Genomic DNA, 23,930 nt, shown 5'->3' with positions numbered 1-23,930 from the left:
ATATAATTAAGATTCATAAATACATACCTTTCTGCCCAGTCATAACCCATGAGCTTCAGTATTTGGAATAACTGTTGAAAATGATGACTTTGACTTTTATCTGTCTAAGGAATAGAATTCATGCATATCAGAAAACACTCCAAGTCTGATAGGGATTAGCTTTTCACACACAAACACACACCACCACAGATACTGTGCCAGTAAGTCACTGCAAGCAGAATTAAAATCTATGAAGACAAACAAGACTTGAAAATTGTGGCATCTGGAATCTATGTCAATGGGATTTTGCATCATATTAGAAAAAAGTAATCTACCTTTTCAGACATTATTCAAGTCATGAAGCAAAAAGACATGAAGGGAAAGGAAAGCTTGATGTTCTTTAGTTTCCCATAATTCGTGAGTTGCCCACAAAAAATCCCCTCCATTTCCACTTCAGAACCTTGCTGCTCATTATATACCCATGTTTTACGTCACCAAATGCTAGGGTTCCTTTGGCTGAGAAACAGAACACCCCTTTAAGCTGCCTGTCTCCAGAACCAAATAGTTTCTATTGTCTCTAGTGTGATTTGTAGTTTTACATTATAAGGCAGCTACAGAATTTTAAAAAAAGGAGTATGAATTATCACAATTTCATAACTATGCATTTTGTGCTCTCTTACACTTTCAGTTACTCTCTCCTTTTAACTGAAGTAGTTTCTGATGGTGGTTTATGCCTAACAATTATCTTCATATGTGTTTCTAGCTACAGCTATTGCTCCAAAGTTCACTTTCCTACCTAGCTGTTTTGTCTACACCACTCAGACTCCCTTTTATCCCTCCTTAAAAAACCCAGCAGAGATAACCAAATAATCACTATTTCCTCATTTGTTTTGTGTTCCAAGACAATGAGTGAGCAGTGAGTGAAGTGCTTATCTCTGTTCCTTCTCAATTCTACCTCTGTATCAAGCACCTGCCTCCTCTTTCAGAGTTCCTCATAAGCTGCTCCACTCCTATAACCTCTCCATGTTGACTCACAAAAGCAAGGCTGATAAATGGATAGCAGTGGCCAGCATTTCAAACTAGGCCTTCCAAGCTCTTTTCCATTCATCTTACATCTGAGGCTTCTCTCTGTACCTGTAACAAAGCCAGATCTCTCTCACTAAGTGGTTAGCTTTAAGGGAGAAGTCTGCAGTCTGGCAGCATGGATTATATTCAATTCTTCATAAATAAAAGCAGTTTCATCTCCTGTTTTGAGTGCAACATTCAATGGTATCTTAGTACCTCTTTAATAATATGTCACACATTTTAAAATGTTTTGAATATTTTTCTCATATCACTGCCTTTTTATGAAAAAAGTACGATTTAAAAAAATCTAAATTGGTGAATGCACTGATTTACAGCATTACAACTAGTAAACCAATTTAATGTTTTCTTTAACAAGTTGATCTGAGGAAGACAAGATGATCTTATTAAAATAAGACTCAAGAGTCTCTAAATAATTTTCTTGTAACAAGATTAGGATTCTGCTATACCTTTGTATTTAATAATTGAAGACTAAAATCATCAGTGTTCTCATTTAAACCCATGAAGTCCTCCTGCCTCTGGTAACGTTAAGACTTAACTCATTACACAGTACTGGCACAAAACAGCAGCAAAGCTCAGCGAGGTTGGCAGGTCCCTCATCAGTCTGTCTGTTCCATAACGTCTCCTAACAGCCTACGTTATCACCCTCTCATGTTATAACCAACTTTCCCAGTCCTCAGAAAGCCAGAAGTGATAAAAAACCCCTCAAGTCAGACATTCAATTGACACATCAATCACATCACAGTCTGGTTTTGCTGCACATCTGTTTGGACTCAGAGTAGGACAAAAAGGGCCAGCCAAGGAAGTAAATAGTTACCGGAGTTCAGCTGTGAGCAGCCAGTCAGCTCAAGACTTGCTTTCACACTCACTCCCTCCACGACCATAACGTTCAGGCAATATCCTAATCTGTGCAAAGCAGAGACCCAACTATTCCTTCTTTCTAATTGTACCTTTTTCCTTGGTGCCCACCACCTCACAGTATAACAAATACAAATAATTACCTATCCGCATGAACTAGACAGGAAACATCCCTAACTCCTAAAGCATTGCATTTTCACAGTCACACTGTCCTTCGATGTCAATGAACCCAGCATGTTCCAGCCAGCAGAGGCAGAAAAACTCCCACCAAATCCAAAGAATTTCCCCAAAAAAATTTCCCTGTTCTATAACAAAATGTAGGAATGGCAGGCTATGCAAAACTTCCTGAAGACTGAAATAAAAGGAGGAATGTCATTTACCTAGAAATTGCACTTTCAACTACCTGTGTATTTAATGTTGTGCTTACTGATCTCTCCCTGTCCCCTGAATCTTATCACATTATACTGACTTCAGAAAAAGTTGTACCAGAGAAAGCATATGGGCATTACTAAACACATCACAGCAACGTGCAGATTTTTTCCATATGTTATTGACTTCATGTAAAAGAACACGGTTTACAAAATTATTTTTTCTAAAGCTGGGAAAAAGAAGATTTAAAAGCATCATATCTCCTTGGTAATACTAGAGCAAAAAAGAGTTTCACACAAGTGAGGAGGTAATCCAAGTATTCATTATTGATACTACTGGAACTATTAAAAATCAAAATAATCAAACCAAGAAATATAAAAACATTCCCTGACTATAACTGCTTCATCCAGACTGATTAAGGAGAAAATACAATGTCAAACGAAGTAAAAGTTTCTTTTGAAACTAATTGCAATGAATTTTTATAATAGAGAGTAACTCCAGAGCTGATTTTCATAGGATCATAGAAAGGTTTGGGTTGGTAAGGACCTTAAAGATCACCTAATTCCAACCCTCTTGCCATAGGCAGGGACATCTTCCACTAGACCACATTGCTCAGAGACCCATCCAACCTGGTCTTGAACACTTCCAAGGATGGGGCATCCACAGCGCCTCTGGGCAAGCTGTTCCACTGCTTCGTCACTGTCACAGTAAAGAATTTATTACTAATATCGAATCTAAACCTACTCTCTTCTAGTTTAAAGTTATTTTTCAACCATTCTGTGGGTCATGAACTGAAACAGAACCAAGAAACACTGCCATACTGAGGCACAGCTGCTGGGCAGTAAGGGCATCTATTTTACTGCCAAAAATACCATGTGTCTAAGTCAGATTGTGAGCAAGAGGCCCCCCTGGATTACTGGAAAGAGTCAGGCTCAAAAGTGTTTGCTGAATCTAGAATTACTTACCACATAAATCATAGTATCACAGCTGTGCTTGTTCATTCGGTCTATAGCAGCCGCAAGATCTCTGGAAGAGATAATAAGAAACTCTTTGGAATTTCACTCAAACATACATCATTATTTGCCTCTCAGAAAAATAATCTACTTTTTATGAAGGGCAGAGGACTGCCCAGTTAGAAGGATCTATGTATGCCTTACATAAAAAAAAAAAAGAGATGCATAATTAGCTAATGACATGTTTGAAATGTTTTTTTAAACCACTAACTATGAAAATTACTGAGGAAACAGTTCTTACGTGCAGAGTAAGTCTGCTCTCTGTCTGCCTACTGGGACATGAGAGAAACAACCCTCTCCTGGAAAACTAACCCAGCGCTTAGCATTAGGTTACATGGCACAAAGCTCATCTTCACATACACACACAGCAGTACAGAGAAACAACTTGCTCGAGCCCCTCCCAGGGGCTGTCACAAGAGAGCCATAGGCCCCATGTTCCAGTCTGAAAGTCTCCTCAGGGGCCACCACAGCAGCTCTCCAGACCACCTGACTGAGGGAGGGTACTGCTTAAGGACATGGGACACATGGGATGAAGGGGAAAAGCATTTTGCAATTGTCCAAGACTTAGCATAGGACGCTCAGGGGAGGAACCAAGGATGGGAAAAGAAAGGGAGAAGATGATAACAGGGACAGGTGGCTTGTAAGCCAATTGCTGGGTAGTATGTTTGCTCAGTTGTGCCCTGAACTTCATCAGCACAATCTCTCCTGTTTTCTCATAAAACTCCATTTCAAACTCTCCCTAGGTGAGGGGGCTCTCTCTTCTGTATGCACGTAAATTTGGAGGTCTAAGTATCGTTATCTGCAGTTGGGGCATACAGCTCATACGGGCTGTGCATCTGTGGTGCCAGCAACTGAAGGGAATTGGGCATAAGCGAAATTAAGTGATAGCAACTGGAGTCTGACCATGGGTCACAGGGGCCAAGGTGTCTCTGCTGTCAACATCTGGAGTGAGGGCACACACATCAACATGTGACTGAGCAAATATCAAGCTGAATAGCCAGCAAGTAGGAGAAGTAAGCTGGGAAGTATCCAGGTAAATGTGTGCCTTCAAAGAGGAGGCACCCAGGAGTCTGTACTGTTGGCATCAGGGGGTCCAGGCCAGCAGCTGGAGACACCATGGGGCCAGGGGGCTGACTGAGAGATCTGTCTGGGTACATGTGTCTCTATGGAGACGGCAATGGGGCAGAGTAAGGATCCAGAGCCTATAGTTACATGTCTAAGCTCAGTTACTGGAGAGAGATCCAGTGTGTCTGTGCCAGTAACCAGAGCGGGGCTATGGGTCTTGGGGACTTGCATGCCCAGGTGCCAACAGCTGGGGAGACCTGGGGATCCAGGGACAGCTAATGGGCAGAATCTCAGCTACTGGAGGGATACATATGGTACATATGTACCCTGTACCTACAATACATATGTATATTACTTGGGTTGCTAAATAATACATATCACATAAGTAAGTGTGTATATCTACACACACACATATATATCTATTTCTTCACAGTAATAGACCTTCATCCTGATCAGCCAGAGGGGAATAAAACACCAAATGTGCTGTCTGAGGGCTGAGTGGTTTTGGATGGGGGGTGTGTGTGTATCTGTGCCTAGTTCAAACAGGTGATCAGCCTTACTACTGCTTGACCTCTGGGCATGGAGCTGTGGCATCATTGTCTCTGTTTGGTTACAGGATTCAGCAGCTCCTTAATGAGCAGGATTGACTGCAACATCTCTCTAATACCCTCACCCTGAAAAGCTGTACACAGTTTACCCTGAGGGCTGGACCTCTGATTTGTTTGCATTACTGGCACAAAGAAACTGTTAAGGCTTCCATATTAAAATACCCAAGAGGAACTTTAGGGTACTGATGATGTGGCAGGAAAACAGCAATAAAATTGATGTTATGGTGCTGGTGGTCCACTGAGTAAATGCAGACATGGCTGAGTCATCACTTTTTTCTGCATCACATTGTCAATAAACATTTTAAGCAAAGGTCTTTCTAAAACCTTCACTATTTGGCAACTATTTACTAGATCAAGAGATCCCAGTTTTGTTTTCAAAGTTAGTAGCTGAAGAAAGTATTATGATTTATGCAAAGAAGAGATTTACTTACAGACTGCTTAAGGGGAGGAAGAGTATTTGAAAGCCATTGTTTTTCCTGATCCATTTTTATCCTGACATAGTTACATTGATAATTCCAGTTACGATTACTCAACAATAAGGGTGTTCCATCCCAGCAATAAAAAGCTTCAAAATCTGTACTATCAGTTACAAATGTACTCATGTACAAAAGTTTACTGGCAAAATAAATGGCAATAAACACAGATGAGCTTACTTGCCTTGTTATATAAAGAGATGTCCCATCACTACGCATGACTGTGGAAACTGATGAGAGGTCTTTCTTTTCTGAAAGATCCACGATTCCTGTCCCTTTTCTGTAAGTTGAGATAAAATACCAATGTAACTGCAAGTTAATATACAGGTAAATTCAGATAACACTGAGGTCAGAACCAAAATGGCCTCTTGCCTCAAACCCCCTCACTGTAGACAACTTTATTCTTTTTCTTTGAATGACTGTCTCCTTTAAGTATTTTTGAAGACTGTTCCTGTAAGTTTGTTGTCACCACTGCTTATGCCAGGGAGCCTGCCCATGTTCTGGTGCATTCCATGATTATGGCTTCCATCTCAGTTCAGCCAGGCACCTCCTTCATCAAAGCAAGGATCTCATCTAACTCTGCTCATTAAATGGCACATGCAGCTACCAAATTAATTAACAGCCTAAAAAGGCCATTATGAGTTGAACACTGTCATTGTACTTAATTTGTCATGGCCAAGTTTCTGTACTAGCCACAGAAAGGCAAAACTTAACTTTTAACTGTGAGGGCACAAATCCTCTTGGTCTTCTACTAGGACAGCTACCAAGACCATTTAAAGAAAACTCTTCGCCTTAGATTATGTACAAACCTCACTCATCATATCTTGTTTGAAATGCAACTGAGATGCTAAGTAAATTACACTGATTGAATAATGAGTCCATACGTTGTTTTTTGAAGAAGTCCCTTATCTTCCAACATCTTTAGAACCTCCTGGGCCTTCTCTCGGTAATGTGACTCTCCAGAATATTCATCAAAGTGCACTCCTAGACGCTGAAAAGTTCCAAGAATATCAAAGAAGGGTAAAATTGATAAGATTGAGGTCAATAATTTCTTTGAATTAAGTAAGACAATAGGTCTGTGTCACACATCAGATAGAGTGCAAAGATTAATTTTATTCCAGGAAAGATCACTTCATTGTTAAGAGGAAAGGATGTTTGGATTTTGATTTAATTGATTTCTGCATTAGAATTAATCTCCCTAAATTGAATATAGCCTGGGTATAACGTTCATGAGAAATTAGGCATAAACTGGTTAAAGCAATTAGTACAAAAATTCTGAGGCAGGTCTTTAACTTGGTGTGCTGGAGGTGAAAGCCATGGACTGCAGAGATTGTACTTGGACATGAAACCAACTCTATTTGAAAGGAAACTGAAAGAAATTTAAAAAGGCAGAAGCTGCTCACAAACATTGCTGAGCATACAGAAGTCATCATTACTATGAAGCCTGAAGGTACACCCAGGAAAGACAGGATGACCTTAACTGTCAAAACTGATCAGTCCATCAGCTGAATATTTATTAGTTTGAATGAAATTGGGAGACAAAGATCTAGCTGTACCAGTCATTATGTGATCAGTGATGAGTGACCATCACGATTCAGCTGCATACACAGCCCAATACCTGTTTACCCTTACAGGTGAGCTTTCCACTAGAATTATCAAGTGTCTCACTTAGGAGATCTTAACTTAGAATACTTGGCTTGACTCCACAGATATGTTTCAGGGAAGAACTTAAAGCACAGTCAGGTTATCTGGACTATTGAGGAAAGGGTAGGCAACTTCTGTTTTTAACTTTGCAATCGAGGATGAAACAAAATGTGACCAATTTCTACAAATACAGCAAGAGGAATGAGATAGAAAAGTGAAATTTTAAATAAATAATAATACTAGAAGAAGAAAGAGATAGAAAACAAGTCACAAACTCTCTGGAGCTGCAAGTTAAAAAAAAATGTCTAAGCCCATCAAAACTGGTCACCCATTCCAGAATTTCATCACAAGTGGGAAAAACACCAGCTGATCTTCAGATGGACTCCGCTGGTTCTTGAGCAGTATCAATACCAAGAGACTGGATTCACTGTTACCTGGACACCATTAAATAAAAAGTATCTAGGATGTCAGCAACTAAAGTGATGGTCTGCTTGGATGTAGATCAGCTACTGTGCTTTTTCCAAACAGAATGGGGTGTAACCTGGCTTATCGAGAAAAAGCTTCCCCACAACACACTTAAGGTTATGGGAAAGGCAATGAATTGACAATATTAGAGCAATCTCTGTTTTTAAGTGAGTTCACTGCTTGGCAATCTCCTGGATGAAAAGGTACTATGCACTATCAATTATACTGATGAAGCAATAGAGAAAAAGAGACCAAGAACACAGAGAAAGCAGTGGATGATTTGTACCTTATAAATCTGGATGTATTCCTCAATACTGAAGTCTCTAAATTGTTTCCAAAGTGACAATGTCTGCTCATCACGTTCCTCCAGTTTTCTAAAGAAATCCTTCGCCAGTTTTTTTGTGTTTTCATCTTCTGCTGCTTTGTTAATCTGCACATACACCTAAAATATGACACTGACAATGTTGAAATAGTATAATCCTCCCCTCCAATAAAATAAAGTTCTACAAGAACAATACAAATACATTTAAAGACGACATTTGTAATGTCAAAATTCTAAAGACATGTTAAAGAAACACATTTCCCATTTAAAGAGAGAATGAATAGCCCAAAGTCCAGTAGGAAAATGTGCAGCTTATCTTGAAAGAAGACTAATGCCGTAATTCCTTACTGCTGCTGCTATGATCCTCTTCATAACCTTGAAATTGCTGCAGCAGCAAAATTTGGAAGAACTCATTTATGTGTGCAAACGAAACCATCATGGACATTTAAACCACAGACTTTTCTTTGGAGAACCACAAAGACGATACTTATAACAACTACACTGCCTAAAAATGAGATAGGAACTGAAACAGCAAAATCCTTGATAGAATCAGTATTTTACAAGCTCAAAAAGAAAACCCCGACCCATTTATGATGAAAAAAAAGTTAATGCTGTTTAACTTTTAAATATTTGTAGGAGTTTTGATCCTACAATCACTATAATCCCAATAAAAAATAAGTAATTGTAAAAACTCCATTCCTGTAATGTTCAATGAGTGTGCCAGCAATGCAAACCTTGCTCCAACGGGTTCCACTTTTCCAGAGCTAAACTCACTTTTCCCCTTCAAGTCTGAAGATTTTTGGAGATTTTTAACTGCTGACAAGCTTCAAAGTTTATTGTTTGCTTAATTCTACTATGAAAAATAAATTTAAAGTAGAGGGAAAATCCAACCTGTTCCAAGAATAACACTCCCACCAGTAGTTTCACACATTCTAGTGTCCACCTATGCCCAATCTTTTATGTTATATGGCAGAAAAAAATGCAAAAAGCATATTTGCATTTGCCTCTTCACCAAAATGGAAGGTGCAAAGATATTTGGAAAGGTACATTTGTATATACATTTATTTATATAGAAACTGTGCTATGGAAGTGTTCTTTTTAATGAACTATAGGAAAGATTAATGTCGTACAACAGCAGAAAAAACACCACTTTGAAACACATCTCAGTTTTTGATATAACTAGGGATACACCTGAACAAACACTTAGGAATTGGGAATAATTGAGAAATCAATTTGGTCTTAAACGACCACTGTTTCAGAACCTTTTGCATCTTGACTGAATACTGTTCTCTACATTTGAAGGCAATAAAGCCTACACACTGCTGCAATTTTAAAGCTTTAGTGCAAAATTCAAGTATTAAAAATTTAAATTCTAAGAATGGACTTAAATTATAAATAAAGTAATACACAGCATGCACAACCACAAAATATGACTACTTTTTTTCTCTTTTAATCAGTCCTACAGCTCTAAAACACCTCCATATTGAGAATCTATCAATTCAATTCAGCAGGGCTCAGGGATGAAGGAATAAGAGAACAAAATTTACCTATGTTAAAGAAGCTGGCAAGCTCAGAAGGAGCTATTCTGCCACATAAACAATCTGACTTGCACTACTCCTTCAAGTATGGCCATTTAAATCCCACATGAGTCTCCTCATGACCCTGCAGACACATTAAAATCACTTTTTGTACACATTCTGTACAGAACTGACAGCTAAGTTAAATGGATTGTCCTCTGAAGTGTGTAGTTGGTCTTCTCTGAACTTACCTCAAACAGGTGCTGTAAAGGACTGGATTTTAGTTTTTCTTTGTTGCCAAAGGATTGGAAACCAACACCCAATAAGCCTTGAATAACAATCAAATACAGAGTTAGGCAACAACACAGAGTATGTTATGTTATTTTCATAAGCAAGTCTAGTTCTAGCACTGTAGCCAATAAAACAAATGCCCTACATTTTAAAACAATAATGTATGCTACAAAAATAAAGCATAGGAAAAGCATAACCTATTATCCCACTGCATGAGAAAAACACCCCAAAAATATAATAGCTAGAAACTAGTAAGAAATACTGCGTTGATTCTTCAATTCCTCATAATCAGAATTTGTGTTTCTGGACTTGTAGAGAAAACCAACTTTTACACAGCCATGACCTGCAAATGACAAGTCACATAGTGGAAACTGTCCAGCAACAGATCATGCTCAAAACTCTGTTTTGCTTTCTCCCTTAAGAGTATTATCGTTTCAAGGACAATAGAAACAGGAAGACAATGTGGTATTCCACATATCACTCATGCAATATTTTCAAAGGAACTTTTTTCTGCATGTTTAGAATACGCAGCTTTTTTCACATGTCCAGTTTGGCTTCAGCTCTTCCCAAAAGCCACCTGAAAGGGCAAGAAATCCAAATCCCATTCTTTTTGTCTGAAAAAAACACCACACTAACTCCTTCAGTAATGTCTCTTAGATTATCTGAGGATAAATTCAAGGCCATCTTACTCCTCTGAGTTGACAAGGACCAGGACTGATTTAGGAATAGGTATGCAGTTATCCTTTTGAAAAACCCTCCGCAACTAAACAAATAGCACTGTCTCAAGAACTTCCCTCTAAGAAACACTGAGTTTAGTAGAAGCCATGGCAGACTCAAGGAAGAAAAACAGGTTAGGGTTTAGGAAATAAAATTAGTCTAATCCTACTGAAAGAAAGTTTAGCTAAGGGCAGCTTGTTCTACAAACAATTGGAGCTTGATTTCCTAATGTTCTCTCTTAGATACTAGTGTACCTAAATATTCCACTTTTCAATGCTGACTTCACAATCCAATCCCCAGTACAACTGCCAGTCTTTATTTAACCCAAACACATCCTTCCACACATTTTCTGTCTTCCCCGAACTATGTCCAGACCTTGGTACACTCACCAGTTATTGGCAAGATGCAGCATGTGTTGAGACCAGTTCTGACTTAGAGGTGCTGACTGGTTTGCTGGCAGGCTAAACACAAAAGTTAACTCTCTCCCACAGGGCGTTACATTGTATTTCTATCCCTATTCAGCTGCCAACCGTCACAATTCCTAAAGAAATTAGTTTTCTTGGAGACATTTTTCCTTGTCAGATCTGGTTGAAGTTGGCCAATAGGTTCAAAATCTATTAGGAGCAGAGTGACAGGAAGACAGATTGACAGACAGTGTGGCTGCATAAACATTGTTACCTTAAGAAACCTGCCCCAAAACTGCCTGAAGGTTGAGCACTTCTCTGCCACGTTTCAGCAAAATATGTTTTCAATCATTAAATTTTAAAGTCTCTGACAATAGCAGTTATAAAAGAAATGCTGACAGATGGTTAATTACAGCACTGCTTCTGAGAAAGGACCACTATAACAATATTTCAATGCTGTAATCTTGTGAAGCATGACTATATTATTTGTTATAATGCCTGTCATATATTTGAGCTAAGCCAGCCCAGATAAAGAGGGGATCACCTATTTTGAAAGAAACAGTTGGAACTACTAGGTCAGCTGTGTGCTGCTCAACAGTTACATGTGTAAATAACAGGCATTGTGATCTTTATACCTTCAGGAAACTTAGCATTAAAATACATAAAATTCCTAATATTGAGAATTCAGAGTGCTATTTAGTATCTCCAAAGAAAGACAGAATGAGGTCAGCTGAGAAGCCTTTTAACCACATTGCATTTCATTGCTTCACTGTCATTGCCACATTGATTATACAACAGCATAGTGATAAAATTATGTTTAAGGGTCAAAAAAGAATGAAATATGCAATAATGAAACTGACTGAATTTTTGGTGAACTCATTCCGCATTCAATTCCAATAAACAAATTCTCAGTGAGGCAAAGGTCTGCTATAAGCTACTGTTTCATCAGAAACAGGATCAGGGAAGACAAGCTGCAGAGGAAATAATTTAACAAAGGAAAGAATATTCTGTTACTAGTCTCACAGTCATACGAACGTTACACTGCACTGTCTAAATGCCAGGAATTTAATCTAGAAGGATAATGGGTAAACTGAATATTTTTGTTACGTTATCTACACTTAGGAATCTAAATACATAAATGGAGTGAAAGTAGAGTATTTAGTAACCCAACTCTGTTCATAAAATTGATTCCTTGATGTCCCCATAAACAGCAGTACCATTGAAACTGGAGGGGGCAGAATAAAGGCTGGAATAAGCAAAATGACTGCTTAATGGACACTGCACTTTGTGTTTGCCATTCAGAGTTTTCAAAGCTTATTACAAAAGAAGTGGGGGATTTTTATAGTTTTCACAGGTGTACCAGCTTTAAAGAATGAGCAAGTGAGAATGACTGCCTTTTTTTAAATGCCGAAAATATGTCAAAACAGCTTTTTTGAGGAAATTAGAAAAAAAAGAGGACAATACAAATAAATTTAAAATGCAAGATTAACAGAAGTCAACAAAATTGTGAATTCTATGGATGGGTCAGCTGCCATAAAAGAGGGATGGCTATAGATCCAGCAATTGGACTTAAATGATCTGTGGTCAGGAAATAAATATCAAGTTATGCAAGGGTGTACATGAGAGGATTTTTCAGACTTCACTTATCTAATGGACATTTCAGAAGAGGCAGGGGTGTCTATGTGTGTGCATACATGATTGATAGTTTACCACAACCTATTCACTTGCACATTCTCCACCTATACACCTCTCTTGTGCTACATTTTAAGTGGAAGCTGAATATTTTGGGGAAAGTGTAGGTATATCTTTAAAGATAGAAACTCCCTGGGCCTCAACCTGCCAAAATTTGGTTGTTGTGGAAATTAATTTTGCTCTATAAATAACGAACTACTTTCCAAAAGGAAAAACAAGAACAACAAAAAAACACACACACACAAAAAACCCACACAAAGAAAACACACAAACACACACAAAGACAACCCAAATACAAAATACACATTGTTACAATTATTCTATTGTTGTGGTCTAGGAAAGTTAGCAAGCTTACTCTTCCACAAGTGTTACACGTGCAAAGTCTGAGTAAGGAAGACAGGATCACAGCAGACGTGCAACAGTTACGGTAACAGGTACCACCTTTTGTCTGGAGGCAGCAACAGAAGTCTGCTCAGCCATGAGGACTCCAAAGGTGTAACAAGCATACTCAGAAAATAACCCCCAAACTACACACAAGTAATCTGAGAGAGGAGCTACTGAGGGACAGAGGAACTGTTGGGTAAATTTCCTCCTGTTATTTCTTGTACAGCAGTACAGGTCATACTGCTGATGAATCAGTCTGGATTGTTTTGTTCATATTTTAAGGAAATTAACTATATATTACATGCATGGAAACGGGATATCACTCTTTATGAGTGCAGAGTGGTCAGGAAAAACTGAAGCTGGACACCTAGACCATATGATACAGTAGAAAAGGAGACAGAATAAACAACTATTAAAACATACCAAACTGCATGCCCCAGTCACCAAGGTAATTTATTCTTACTACTTCATGTCCCAGTGCAAGTTTGAGATTTGCTATAAAATTCCCTGGTAAGGAAAAAAAAAGATATTACTATTCAGTTGTAGGTAGTCTCTCATGCCTACAAAGTTTCTGTTTTTTACAGTTTGTATAATCTGTATTCAAAAAGAAGAGGAAAAGCAATCAAATGGATTACTCCATAGAATTTCCTAAAATACTTCACAACTAAAAACAATAGTAGGAGTAATAGTAAAAAGTGAGTTCCTTTCTGAGCAGAAAAAGAAATGTCATGCATTGGAAAAGTGCCATAAAGTATCTCACACAACAGTGATAAAAACATACACAAGTGTATGCGCATGCACATACTGCAAAGTATGCAATCATAAAAAACACCTTTTAAGGTCTTCTTGTACTCTCACAAATATGTTTGTATACCAGTACGTATATATAATTCCATCAGAGTCAGGCAACCTCATACCAGGAGGTTAGGCAAGGACTCAAGATTCATAAACTCCTGTTAACTGTGATGTTAAATAGAGAACATCAAGTCCTGAACCTCTATACACTGTTGGGGCAGTTCTGAGCTCTGCACTTAACGCGTTACACCCCAAACTTATCATATCACATCAGGACATCTTAGTTCTAACTGTTGTTACAATAAAACCCCCTCATCTCTCTCCTGAGCTTAGCAACAGTCATAGAATTCCAAAGAAGAAATACCTATATCCCTTCTTCCATTTTCCCGTGTTTCAAGGGTGTCTTTTAATTACAATACGGATGTTAAGGATGCAGAAAACTTTCTCTTCTTCTGTTGTTATAACACTGTATTATAGCTTGCAATTATTCTCAATCACATTCTCTGTAGTTAATTCATTCTCTTACTGTGGAACAAACACTGATCTACAGAACTGTTTTTGAGAGTGGGTTTTTTTCCTGTAACAAAGGGTCCAGAAATGGAACACAAAGAGTAATCTCACTCAACTATCAGTCCATGAAGGGGTACAATTATCAACTTTATGTAATTAATAATTATACATGATACTTTAAGTACTTTATGACTGATACAATATTAGATGCACAGATGCTGTAGGATCTTCTACTAATAACCTACTAGTTTTTATCATGAGAGAGGGAAATGAGGGAGCAATTATGTTTTCCATGTGTCACTAGAGTACTGCACAATAAACTTATTAATTATATCATTAGAAATTACAGCAACTGTGCTAGTAATACTGCCATAAAGTAATTAAAAGCAAGCTTTATCCAAGACAGACACCAAGACATAACTATCTGACTGCTCTGCAGTCCAGTGCAAATTAAGAATTTAAAATTCAAAGGACTCATGACACCTCAATGAAAACTGAATTGGATGTCTTTGCAGACCAATTTAAAACTACTTCATTTAATATTCACAGTCATAAAACTACATTACATGTGACTTAAATCTGCCAGCAACACACCACTTTCTTCTCTTCCCTGCATAATAAGCAAAAGGTTTTTAATTACCAAGTTGAGCCTCACGTGGCCCCTCCACCAGATGAGTGAAAGGTTAGCAGTGCTCCCCTGTCAAGTGAAACAGGAGGACAAAGAAGTCCTTTTGGAAGGCAGTTAAATGCACACTTACCTACTATTGTGGAACGCAAATGTCCTATGTGAAACCTTTTGGCAATATTAGGGGAGCTGTAACAAATTTTCACAAATAATGTTTGTTCAATGCACAAGACTACCAGATCACCAAGTCAAAATAATTGAACTCATGCATCTAGCAGAAGAGCTGAAATAAAACCACCATTTCCAATTTTTTCTTAAGATTCCCTGATTAGCTTCTGTTCTAGACAGCAAATTTTCCTATCCAACCAGCTTTTTGTCCAATATCAGTTAACAACTAGTGTTGTAGGGAAAAAAGAAACCACAAAACACCCCAAAATCCAAAACAACCAACCCCCAACTATACTAGTGACAAAGAACTGAAAATATCTTCCCACTATTTACATGCTTTGGACATATGGATCATTCTCTTCACACCTTTATTAGAGATAAATCTGATACCAGGACTGGAGATCTTGTGTACAAGAATCAGTAACTGAAATCACATCTTCTCCAACGATGCCCCACTCAAAAAAACCCAAACCAAACAAGAACACAACCCTGTACCCACAAATGTTTGCTTGGATAATAAAATGGAAGTTCAGTTATGAAAATTCACCCTTCAAATTAAAGCCAAGGGCTTGCTTTCCATGACTATAGAAGCCTGCAGAGGGAATATAAGTGAACAAAAATACTTATCCATAAAAAGATCTGAGTCAGCCACTTTTCATTCCATGAGCAAGTGACTGTAAACAAAATTGCACTGGATAGAAATTTTAAGGCTAGCAATTGAGAAGATTTAGCAAGATAAATGCCTGGTTGCTTTAATAAGTCTGGGAGAAAGGTATTAAGGTGACAAAAGAAATAGATTAGCGGCTGAAAATTCAGATCATGTTTCTTGATAACAAAATAAAAGAAGCTTACTTAAAAACTGAATGCTACTATGCACTAAATGAGAATATTCTTAGTGGAGGGCAGTGTGAGGTACGAATCCCTTAAATACCAAAAATATATTCTGGTAAAAAGCCTCAATTCCCTAAATATAACTTATATTCTACTTGGTAAATTAACATTAGAGTATTAAATACAGCTGAATACTGTAAAAATATGATTTAACATCACAGGCATCATACATTACAGCAATGAATATCAACCAGCAAATATCAATTAGCAGACAAGCCAGTTCTCTCAAAGGACTCCTCACATGTGCTTACCTGAACTCAATCACTGCCTTTTGTCTAGGCACCGCAGAGAAAATTTCACTTTTTACTCCATACTCTGAGCCATCTTTGAACACCTGCTGCAACACAGCCTAAAGCACAAGGAAGATAAAAAAAAAAAAAAGAAAGTTTCAACAACAGAAAGCATCATCAGAAAAACTGTTTACCAGCCACATAGGAGACTGATCCACATCCTTTATCCACATTAGCAATCAGACGGGTGGTCTGCCAAGCAAACAAGGTCTCATATGCAGAAGAAAATGCCATTGGCTTTTGAAAACTGTATCTGACCAACTAAAAAAGTTAGAGAAAGTGTAGTCAGAGTTTTGGTGAAAATCAAGGCTGAATTTTGTAAAAACTTTCTATTTTCTGCTTCTTTAGTGCCAAGGAAAGCCAACTATTCAATCCTCATGTATCAAAACACCCCTTCTTCTTTTCCCCCACCTGCAAGTGTGTAATGCCACTATGAATGGTCTGCACAAAAATATGTCTGCTTTGCAAGCACAGAGCCTGTGTGTAACACCTTAAAATATTTCCTCAACACAGTTTGTGGGAAGAGGAATCCTATGCTGACTACACTATCAGTAATGTGCTCATACAGCAAAGTCGGTCCCTGTACATACCCTACATACTTCACTTTGTCATGCAGGCCAATACATTACAAACCCAATATACTGTATTGGTTTTCTGTGGCCATGTTTTGGTAGCAGCAGGGCTACAGGGGTGGCTTCTGTTGGAAGCTTCCAGAAGCTTCCTCCATGTCCTGAACAGTGAATGCCAGCCAGCTCCAGCACAGACCCGCTGCTGGCCAAGGCCGAGCCAATCGGGAATGACAGTAAAGCCTCTGTGACAACTTATTTAAGAAGGAAGAAAAAAGTTATCGCACAGATGTAATTCCAGCCAGGGAAGAGCGGAGTGAGAACATGTGAGCAACAACACAGACACCAAGGTCAGTGCAGAAGGAGGAGGAGGAGGTGCTCCAGGAGCCAGAGCTGAAGTTCATCTGCAGACCATGGTGGAGCAGCTGTGCCCCTGCAGCCCATGGAGGACCACTAGGGTGCAGAGACCCACCTGCAGCCCATGGAGAAGTCCATGCCAGAGCAGGTAGATGCCTGTGGGAGGCTGACTCCGTGGGAGGCCTGTGTTGGAGCAGGGTCCTGACAGAGACCTGCTAACTCATGGAGAGAGAATCCCATGCTGGAGCAAGTTTTCCTGGTAGGACTTGTGGCCCTTTGGGGGACCCACGCTGGAGCACCTTGTTCCTGAAGGACTACACCCCATGGAAGAGTGACCCATGTGGCAGCAGTTTCATGAAGAACTGTTGCCCGAGAGATGGACTCACACCAGAGAGGTCCATGAAGAACTGTTTCCCATGGGAAGGACCCCACGGGAGCAGGGGGAGGACTCCTCTCCCTGAGCAGTGGCAGAAACAACAACTGACCGTAACCCCGTTCCCTGTCTCCCTGCACTGCTGGGAAGGAGGGAGGATTGGGGGAAGGTGTTTTTAAGATTTGTTTACTTCTCATTCTCCTGATATGTTTCTGTTAGCAATAAATTTAGTTAATATTCCCACTTTGAGTCTGTTCTGCCTGTGACAGTGACCAGTAAGTGATCTCTCTCCCAATCCTTACCTTAACTCATGAATCCTTCATTATATCATTATATTTTCTCTCTCCTTTGTCCAGTTGCAGAAGGGAGTGAGAGAGTGGCTTTAGTGAGTATCTGGCATCCAGCCAGGGTCAATCCACTACATATATGAAGCTGCATGCATTGGCCAAGCTTCCTGAAGATAACAGGAGGCTTTAAGAAAGCGAACCAAAGTGGAAATCTCATTTCATTCAGTGGAAACTTTCCTTTCCCCCCCCTTAAAAAATCACTTTAAAATTTTTCTGCAACAGATAATGAATATTTTTTTTTAAAAAGGAAAAGCATCTGTAGAAAACATTTTTATCCTGTTCTTACTGTGACACCTAAGAAGGCACACGCTAAGCTAGACACACACAAAAATTTACTCACAGACCTATTCTCTTTATCAGCAAAAGTTACAGCTAGTTTTTTTTCTTTCCTCTCTCCTCAGTGACATAATGCAAAATTACATCTCCTAATTCCACATATTTTTTCAAGCAAAACTCTATTAGGCCAGACACAGTTTTGCTTGAACCATTAAACTGACTAGAATTGCTACAGATAAAGCACCTCGTGAAATCCTACCCATAAATAAAATTTAGCACAAACTACTCTTTCAGTGCTATGTTCTTATCAAGATGGATTGACTATAAATAGCTAATGAAAAATTAAAGGGATAAAGCAACTGATTGATAGGTATGCCTATGCAATACATGACAAAAAAGGATCTTTTCATTCAGGAAAAGAGGACTGCAAGCCTAAGTGACCCACTGGAAGTCCTGATGGGAAAAGGGCTTCACCAGCATTAGGTAAGACCTGATTTCTTGCCCCTAATTCACATGTGGTTATTTTTCTCAGACCACAATATCATTTTCCACAAAAATTGTTAATCCTATAGATTAAGGCCATGAACAACAACACAACATTAGTTGTTAGCTGAACAAGTTAGTTGAACTGGTTTAGCAACGCTTTCATTCAGTCCCCAGTCTAACAGTACCAGTCATCCACATATCTTTATGAAGCTCTTCAAAATAATCCAGAGTACAACTGTCACACTACTCTTACAGCCTGAGCTATATCTTCCTTTCGCTACTGGTTTTAAATATTTTCGTTTTATTTTAGCAATTTTGAGCCAAACTCCCATGCCTCTATTTCCAATCAGATCCAGCTGGTTTAACTTACTGTATATAGATGAAAAAAAAAAAACTAAAGAATTTCCTGTACCATTGGGTATAAAGAGCATCCAGTAACAACTCTTATGTTCACTAGCAAATTTTCTTCCTCTTCCATGAAATGAAAAATTTCTTTGGAAGTGCCTTTGCCTTATTCCAGACTTGAGGCCATTTATCATCAAGAACTGTGGCTTCTTTAATCAGCCAACACTAATATCCATTGGCTTGGTTATAAGCATTAGGTATATACCTTCAGTCAGAAGGTCGAGGAATACATCTTCCTTCGTTTTCTTAATTTTTTTTTTAGTGAAGCGTGTAATGATAGATCTGCTACCAAATATTTTTATTTGAGGTAAAAACAAGTCTCTTTACATGCAAGATCAAAACTTTTGAGTTGTAAACTGTAGAAACTCAAAGATATAACCAAGTAACCAAGCCTGTATTTTAAAGCAGAGAGAGAGGAAAAAAAGAGGAGTTACGGTTATCAGTGAACAGTAGATACATTGTTTCCTCATAAGGATAAACTTTTGTGACCCTCATTCCAAACTCTAGGCCTACATAACAAATCAGCAACAGAGATCCTCGAAGAGAACTTATGAAAGACAGTTTTACAAAAAAAATATACCTTTCCAAGACAACAGTAGGTATTCTATAGTTTTATACTGAAGAATTTATTTTTACCTTAAAGCACCTGAAAGATACTACTCACCTTTGCTAATAATTCCCTGTTTATTGTAAAGTTCACTGTTCCTGGACCAGTGCTGATTTCACTCACTACAGCATCACATTTTAGCTAAAAGAACAAAATAAAACAAACTCTACATGAAAACAGGTAAACTGGAAAACTGTAATTCGATCCACTATAAATATTAATTTAGCCCACTGTAAACATTAAATGTTATTTGCTAGTTTGAAGCAATCAGAAATGGGTCATTTCATCAATCCTGCTGGAAAAGGAATGATTTTATTATTTTCCATCCATGCTTAATAGGTCTGAATACAACTCAGCTTGAAATGTCACACATATGTTCTATTTCAGCTCCTGCCTGTGCACGGTCTGTGTTTTCTTTTGACTGGGAGCAGTAGTTGAACTCTTTGTACAGACAAAAGCTGAGATACATTTGACAACTTACACAGTACCTGACAGCACTTAACAAAAACAACAAAAAAAGTTTAGTGACAACAGGCTGCAGTGCCCAGTGACACAAAATATACCCTGAGACTGGCTCAGTTGGTTAGAGCATGGTGCTAATAACAACAGGGTCATGGGTTCAATCCCCATATGGGCCATTCACTTAAGAGCTGGACTGGATGATTCTTGTGAGTCCCTTCCAACTCGGAATATTCTGTGATTCTGTATAAAATAAAGATGTTAAAGGCCAATTTATTAAAAATTTTAATTACAATTATCCATGTTTTGAAAATTCTGAACCCATAAGGCATATCTGGGCAACCAACACCTAATGTCAACACAAATTCGGGTCTCTTCATGGGCTGAGAGTTTTGGATCTCAACCTCTCAGGTTTGAGAGCTTCTTATTAAACTAGCTTTCATAGCCAAGAAATTGTCAAAAAAAAAAAAAAGAAAAAGAGGGACAAAAAGAGTATAAAGAAATGACACAAACCTTATCACTTGGTTAAAATCTTTGAGAGGTGAGCTATACATTTCTACTGAAGCTCATCAGCACGAAGAAGAAATCTTACCCCCATGCTAGGTCTCCAGCTTAGACACTGACCTAACCAGGAGAAATGACAGCTAGCCTTGAAGTTCTTTAACCTTCACAAGCTCTGATAACAACAAATACCAGTGTTAATTCACAAGCTACATAAAAAAATCCCCAAACATTTACTGTTTTGATGCTGAGTTTCCCATTTTACTGTTTTACAGAAGGTCCTTTCTACTTACGGGGCAGAGAAAAAACAGAAATATACACCGGACTTTCTCCATAACATTTGTTCTGATAAATGTTTTCTACATTTGTCATTTGTCATGTCAGTAGTTTTCATCTCTTTAACATGAGAGCTGATCTGGCCCCTCCATATCTTTAACAACCTCTCCTCCAAGTGTCCTGTGGTTCTTTAGTAACCAGATGTCCCCATGCCCAAGGCTTGGACCAGAATGCCACTGTGCTGCACAAAGGCACAGAAACCCCCAACAAAATGTCCCCTGCCCAAAGAACTAACAGTACAAAAAGGAAACAAGAATTAACCAGCCAGATGAAATCAAAAGCCCATAGAAACAAGACCCTTTTGACACACAATTCTCAGCACCCAGAGCACATTATGTTTCATTTAGTATCACGTTGCCATATAACTTAGACTATTTCAGTCAACAGGAAAAATTTCCACCTCTTTGCCTAATCTAAATATCTTTATTTCAAACATTGTGACCTATTTCCTCAGAAGTGACTAAGAGCATACTGCTGAATATTAAGGCATTCCAACAACTGTTTGTCATGACAAAAACTGGTAACTGCCTGCATTTTTCTGATAGTTTTAGATACATAGTCTTACTTTGTTAGTTTATACACTGCTCACTTCTTTGTAGAAGATATGACCAATTCAAACAAATTATACTAAATGCATCCCCTTTATTCATCACTCAACAAAAAACATTCCTAAGAGATTATGGATTCTCTTCTAACTGGCATGGTCTATGTAATTTGGGAGCTTACACTGTTGGTCTGTTCTTTACTGTTACAATTGCTCCTCCACATAAAGCTTTAGGGCTAAATGTCCCAGGTTTATTTAATAAGCCACAAACAATAAAGGAGGGAGGCAATTTTCAGCTTCCAAAACACTGGGAATAGCAGCTGTTTTTAAAATGAAAGACTGGACATAGGACAAAAAACTTCTTCCCACGACAATGTAGTCATTGAAACAGATTACAAAGGAAGTTGTCAGATCTTTGGAAACTTTCAACACCTGATTTAATTTTAAAAGTCCTCAGCAACCTCATCCAAATACCTTCAACAACCTACACTGGGGAGGAGATGGGAACAGATAACTTCCTGAGGTCCTTTCCCACCTCAATTATTTTATGGGTCTAGAAAATCTCTAAGCTGTTTCAGAACTTTTGGTTGTACATCTGTGCACCATCAGTTCTTTCACCTGAGTCAGGATACTTATCTTGTTAAAGAAACAGGTCCAAGTTATGGACATCTTCAACATCTCAGTGGCGAAAAATGAGATGAAAAATAATTTAGCTTCTCAACAGTATTACAACTGGGTTTATTTCTCCTTTTTAACTTCTGATTGTAGAGCAACCCTACTGATTCCTTCTCACACTTGCTGGCAATTTCCTAGTTTATACCCCTCTGCATTGGCATCAGCAATACAGCTTTAGATTGTGAATTTTTTTTTTTTTTTTTGGCACAAATGATCTCTAAAACCTTAGCATCACCCTTCCGATTCCCACTTTTTTTTTCAACTTTATGCATGCCAGCTTCTCCAGATTTTTATTTCCTTCCATTCTTCAACGTTTGTGTCACTTCTGCAGACCTTGTTTTTCATGCTTCTTTTTTTATGCTGCACTTAGTCTTAATACCTCAATTACTAAGATTTTCCAAACTAGCACCCCCGAAAAAAATTCCTGTTCTAAGAAAACTCAATTTCAAGCAGCTAGGGATTTGAAAGTTTGGCCTGTTTGTCTTAAAGGCTAAATTTACCCATTGTTTTTCTAGTGCTGGATTTTGCACCTTTGGTTTTCCAAGCCATCACACACTCAATTTCTTCCTCAAGTGCTGGCAACAGTACAGACCACGGCATACCCTTTAAATACCCATGCAACTACACTAGTATTATTTCTCTCAAACTATTTGAAAACAACAATTTCAAGAGAACCTCAACTAAAACTGCTTCTCCCATTCCCTGTGAAGATTCTGTGTACAATTACAAGTAGTCATCAAACTACTCCGACCCAGAGAGATGCTTGGAGAAAGAACATTTTTTACCTTATGATGTCTCTTACAGCTCTAGTCTGTAAGTTTCTTATTGCATAAATATGTGATGAATGCATTAGCATACCCTTTCAGCCAGCTTCTGAGCTTGAAGATGCAAGTCTTGTGCTAAGCAATCACTAGAACTGTTTTCTATTACAGAAGCAATGGAGAGCTGGAAATCAGCAACCTGCCTGAAAAAAAACAGATATGAAAATCAGGAAAAAAATCCTGTTGCAATGCTGGGGTGATCTGGAAGATCCAAGCTGACTTCTGCATATGACAACTCTAGTTGCCAAGCCTAACCCAGACACATATATCTGAAAGTTTACTATGTTTAGAAAGCTGCAATAGAAGACCAAATATTACCTTTGCTCTGATACAATCAAAAAATAGATATGGTAAGAACACTATTTCAGAATAAACAAAAACTATTCTTATGAGTGAGTGTAATTTACTTGCTAACATCATTACCACTCCTGAGCAGGACACTGAAAAAAAATATCCCATTATAACTTCACATTGGTTCTAAGCAGTTTCACATTCAGATCATTAATGTTGAAGCATTTGCCATTCAAGCACTGCCTGTAATTCGTACAGGCTTTTAAAAATTTATTTTGAGCTTGCTTGAAAAAATAGTGATTTAATTAGATTGAACTATCTTCTTACAATTAAATTGGTACATAAGGTTTGGGTTTTTTCTGTATTTCTTTTTCCCTAGAGTTAAGCTCTTGCAATAACAAGCATGACATAAAATAATAAAACATGACATAGCATTGTAAGATAAAACGTAAACAACTACCGTTTTTTGGAGACAGGAACGGCAGATATGGACTTTATTAAATTTTCTGGTGGCAGATCCAAAACCTTTGAAAGCTAAATTGGAAATAAAGAACGATTTGGCTTAAGAAGAAAAAAACCACAACAAACAGAAACAAACCAAAAAACAAAAAAACCCTCAAACAAACAAACAAAAAAACCCCAAGGAAAAATACTGCTTCCTGTTTAAATACCTATAGAGGATGCATTGTTTGTATTTGAAAGCAAATTTAAACCCAGGTGAAA

At 38.2% G+C, this 23,930-nt stretch overlaps 1 protein-coding gene across 1 annotated transcript in view; it reads right to left on the bottom strand.

The window, feature by feature from the left end:
• Window positions 1-23,930, bottom strand: part of RARS2 (arginyl-tRNA synthetase 2, mitochondrial) — a 34,172-nt gene that overhangs the window by 9,677 nt on the left and 565 nt on the right. The window contains exons 2-13 of the mRNA XM_032681944.1: window positions 23,668-23,741; window positions 22,954-23,059; window positions 19,638-19,721; window positions 16,125-16,222; window positions 14,948-15,003; window positions 13,308-13,391; window positions 9,648-9,724; window positions 7,844-7,999; window positions 6,333-6,439; window positions 5,633-5,728; window positions 3,255-3,315; window positions 28-104 (exon numbers count right to left, since the gene is read on the bottom strand). Of these exons, the coding sequence (XP_032537835.1) occupies window positions 28-104; window positions 3,255-3,315; window positions 5,633-5,728; window positions 6,333-6,439; window positions 7,844-7,999; window positions 9,648-9,724; window positions 13,308-13,391; window positions 14,948-15,003; window positions 16,125-16,222; window positions 19,638-19,721; window positions 22,954-23,059; window positions 23,668-23,741 (1,076 nt within the window). The remainder of the gene's footprint in view (window positions 1-27; window positions 105-3,254; window positions 3,316-5,632; window positions 5,729-6,332; window positions 6,440-7,843; window positions 8,000-9,647; window positions 9,725-13,307; window positions 13,392-14,947; window positions 15,004-16,124; window positions 16,223-19,637; window positions 19,722-22,953; window positions 23,060-23,667; window positions 23,742-23,930) is intronic.

The sequence above is a fragment of the Chiroxiphia lanceolata genome, chromosome 3 (genome assembly GCF_009829145.1).
Source record: "Chiroxiphia lanceolata isolate bChiLan1 chromosome 3, bChiLan1.pri, whole genome shotgun sequence".
Lineage (NCBI taxonomy): Eukaryota > Metazoa > Chordata > Aves > Passeriformes > Pipridae > Chiroxiphia > Chiroxiphia lanceolata.
This window is presented reverse-complemented; position numbering and strand designations above follow the sequence as displayed.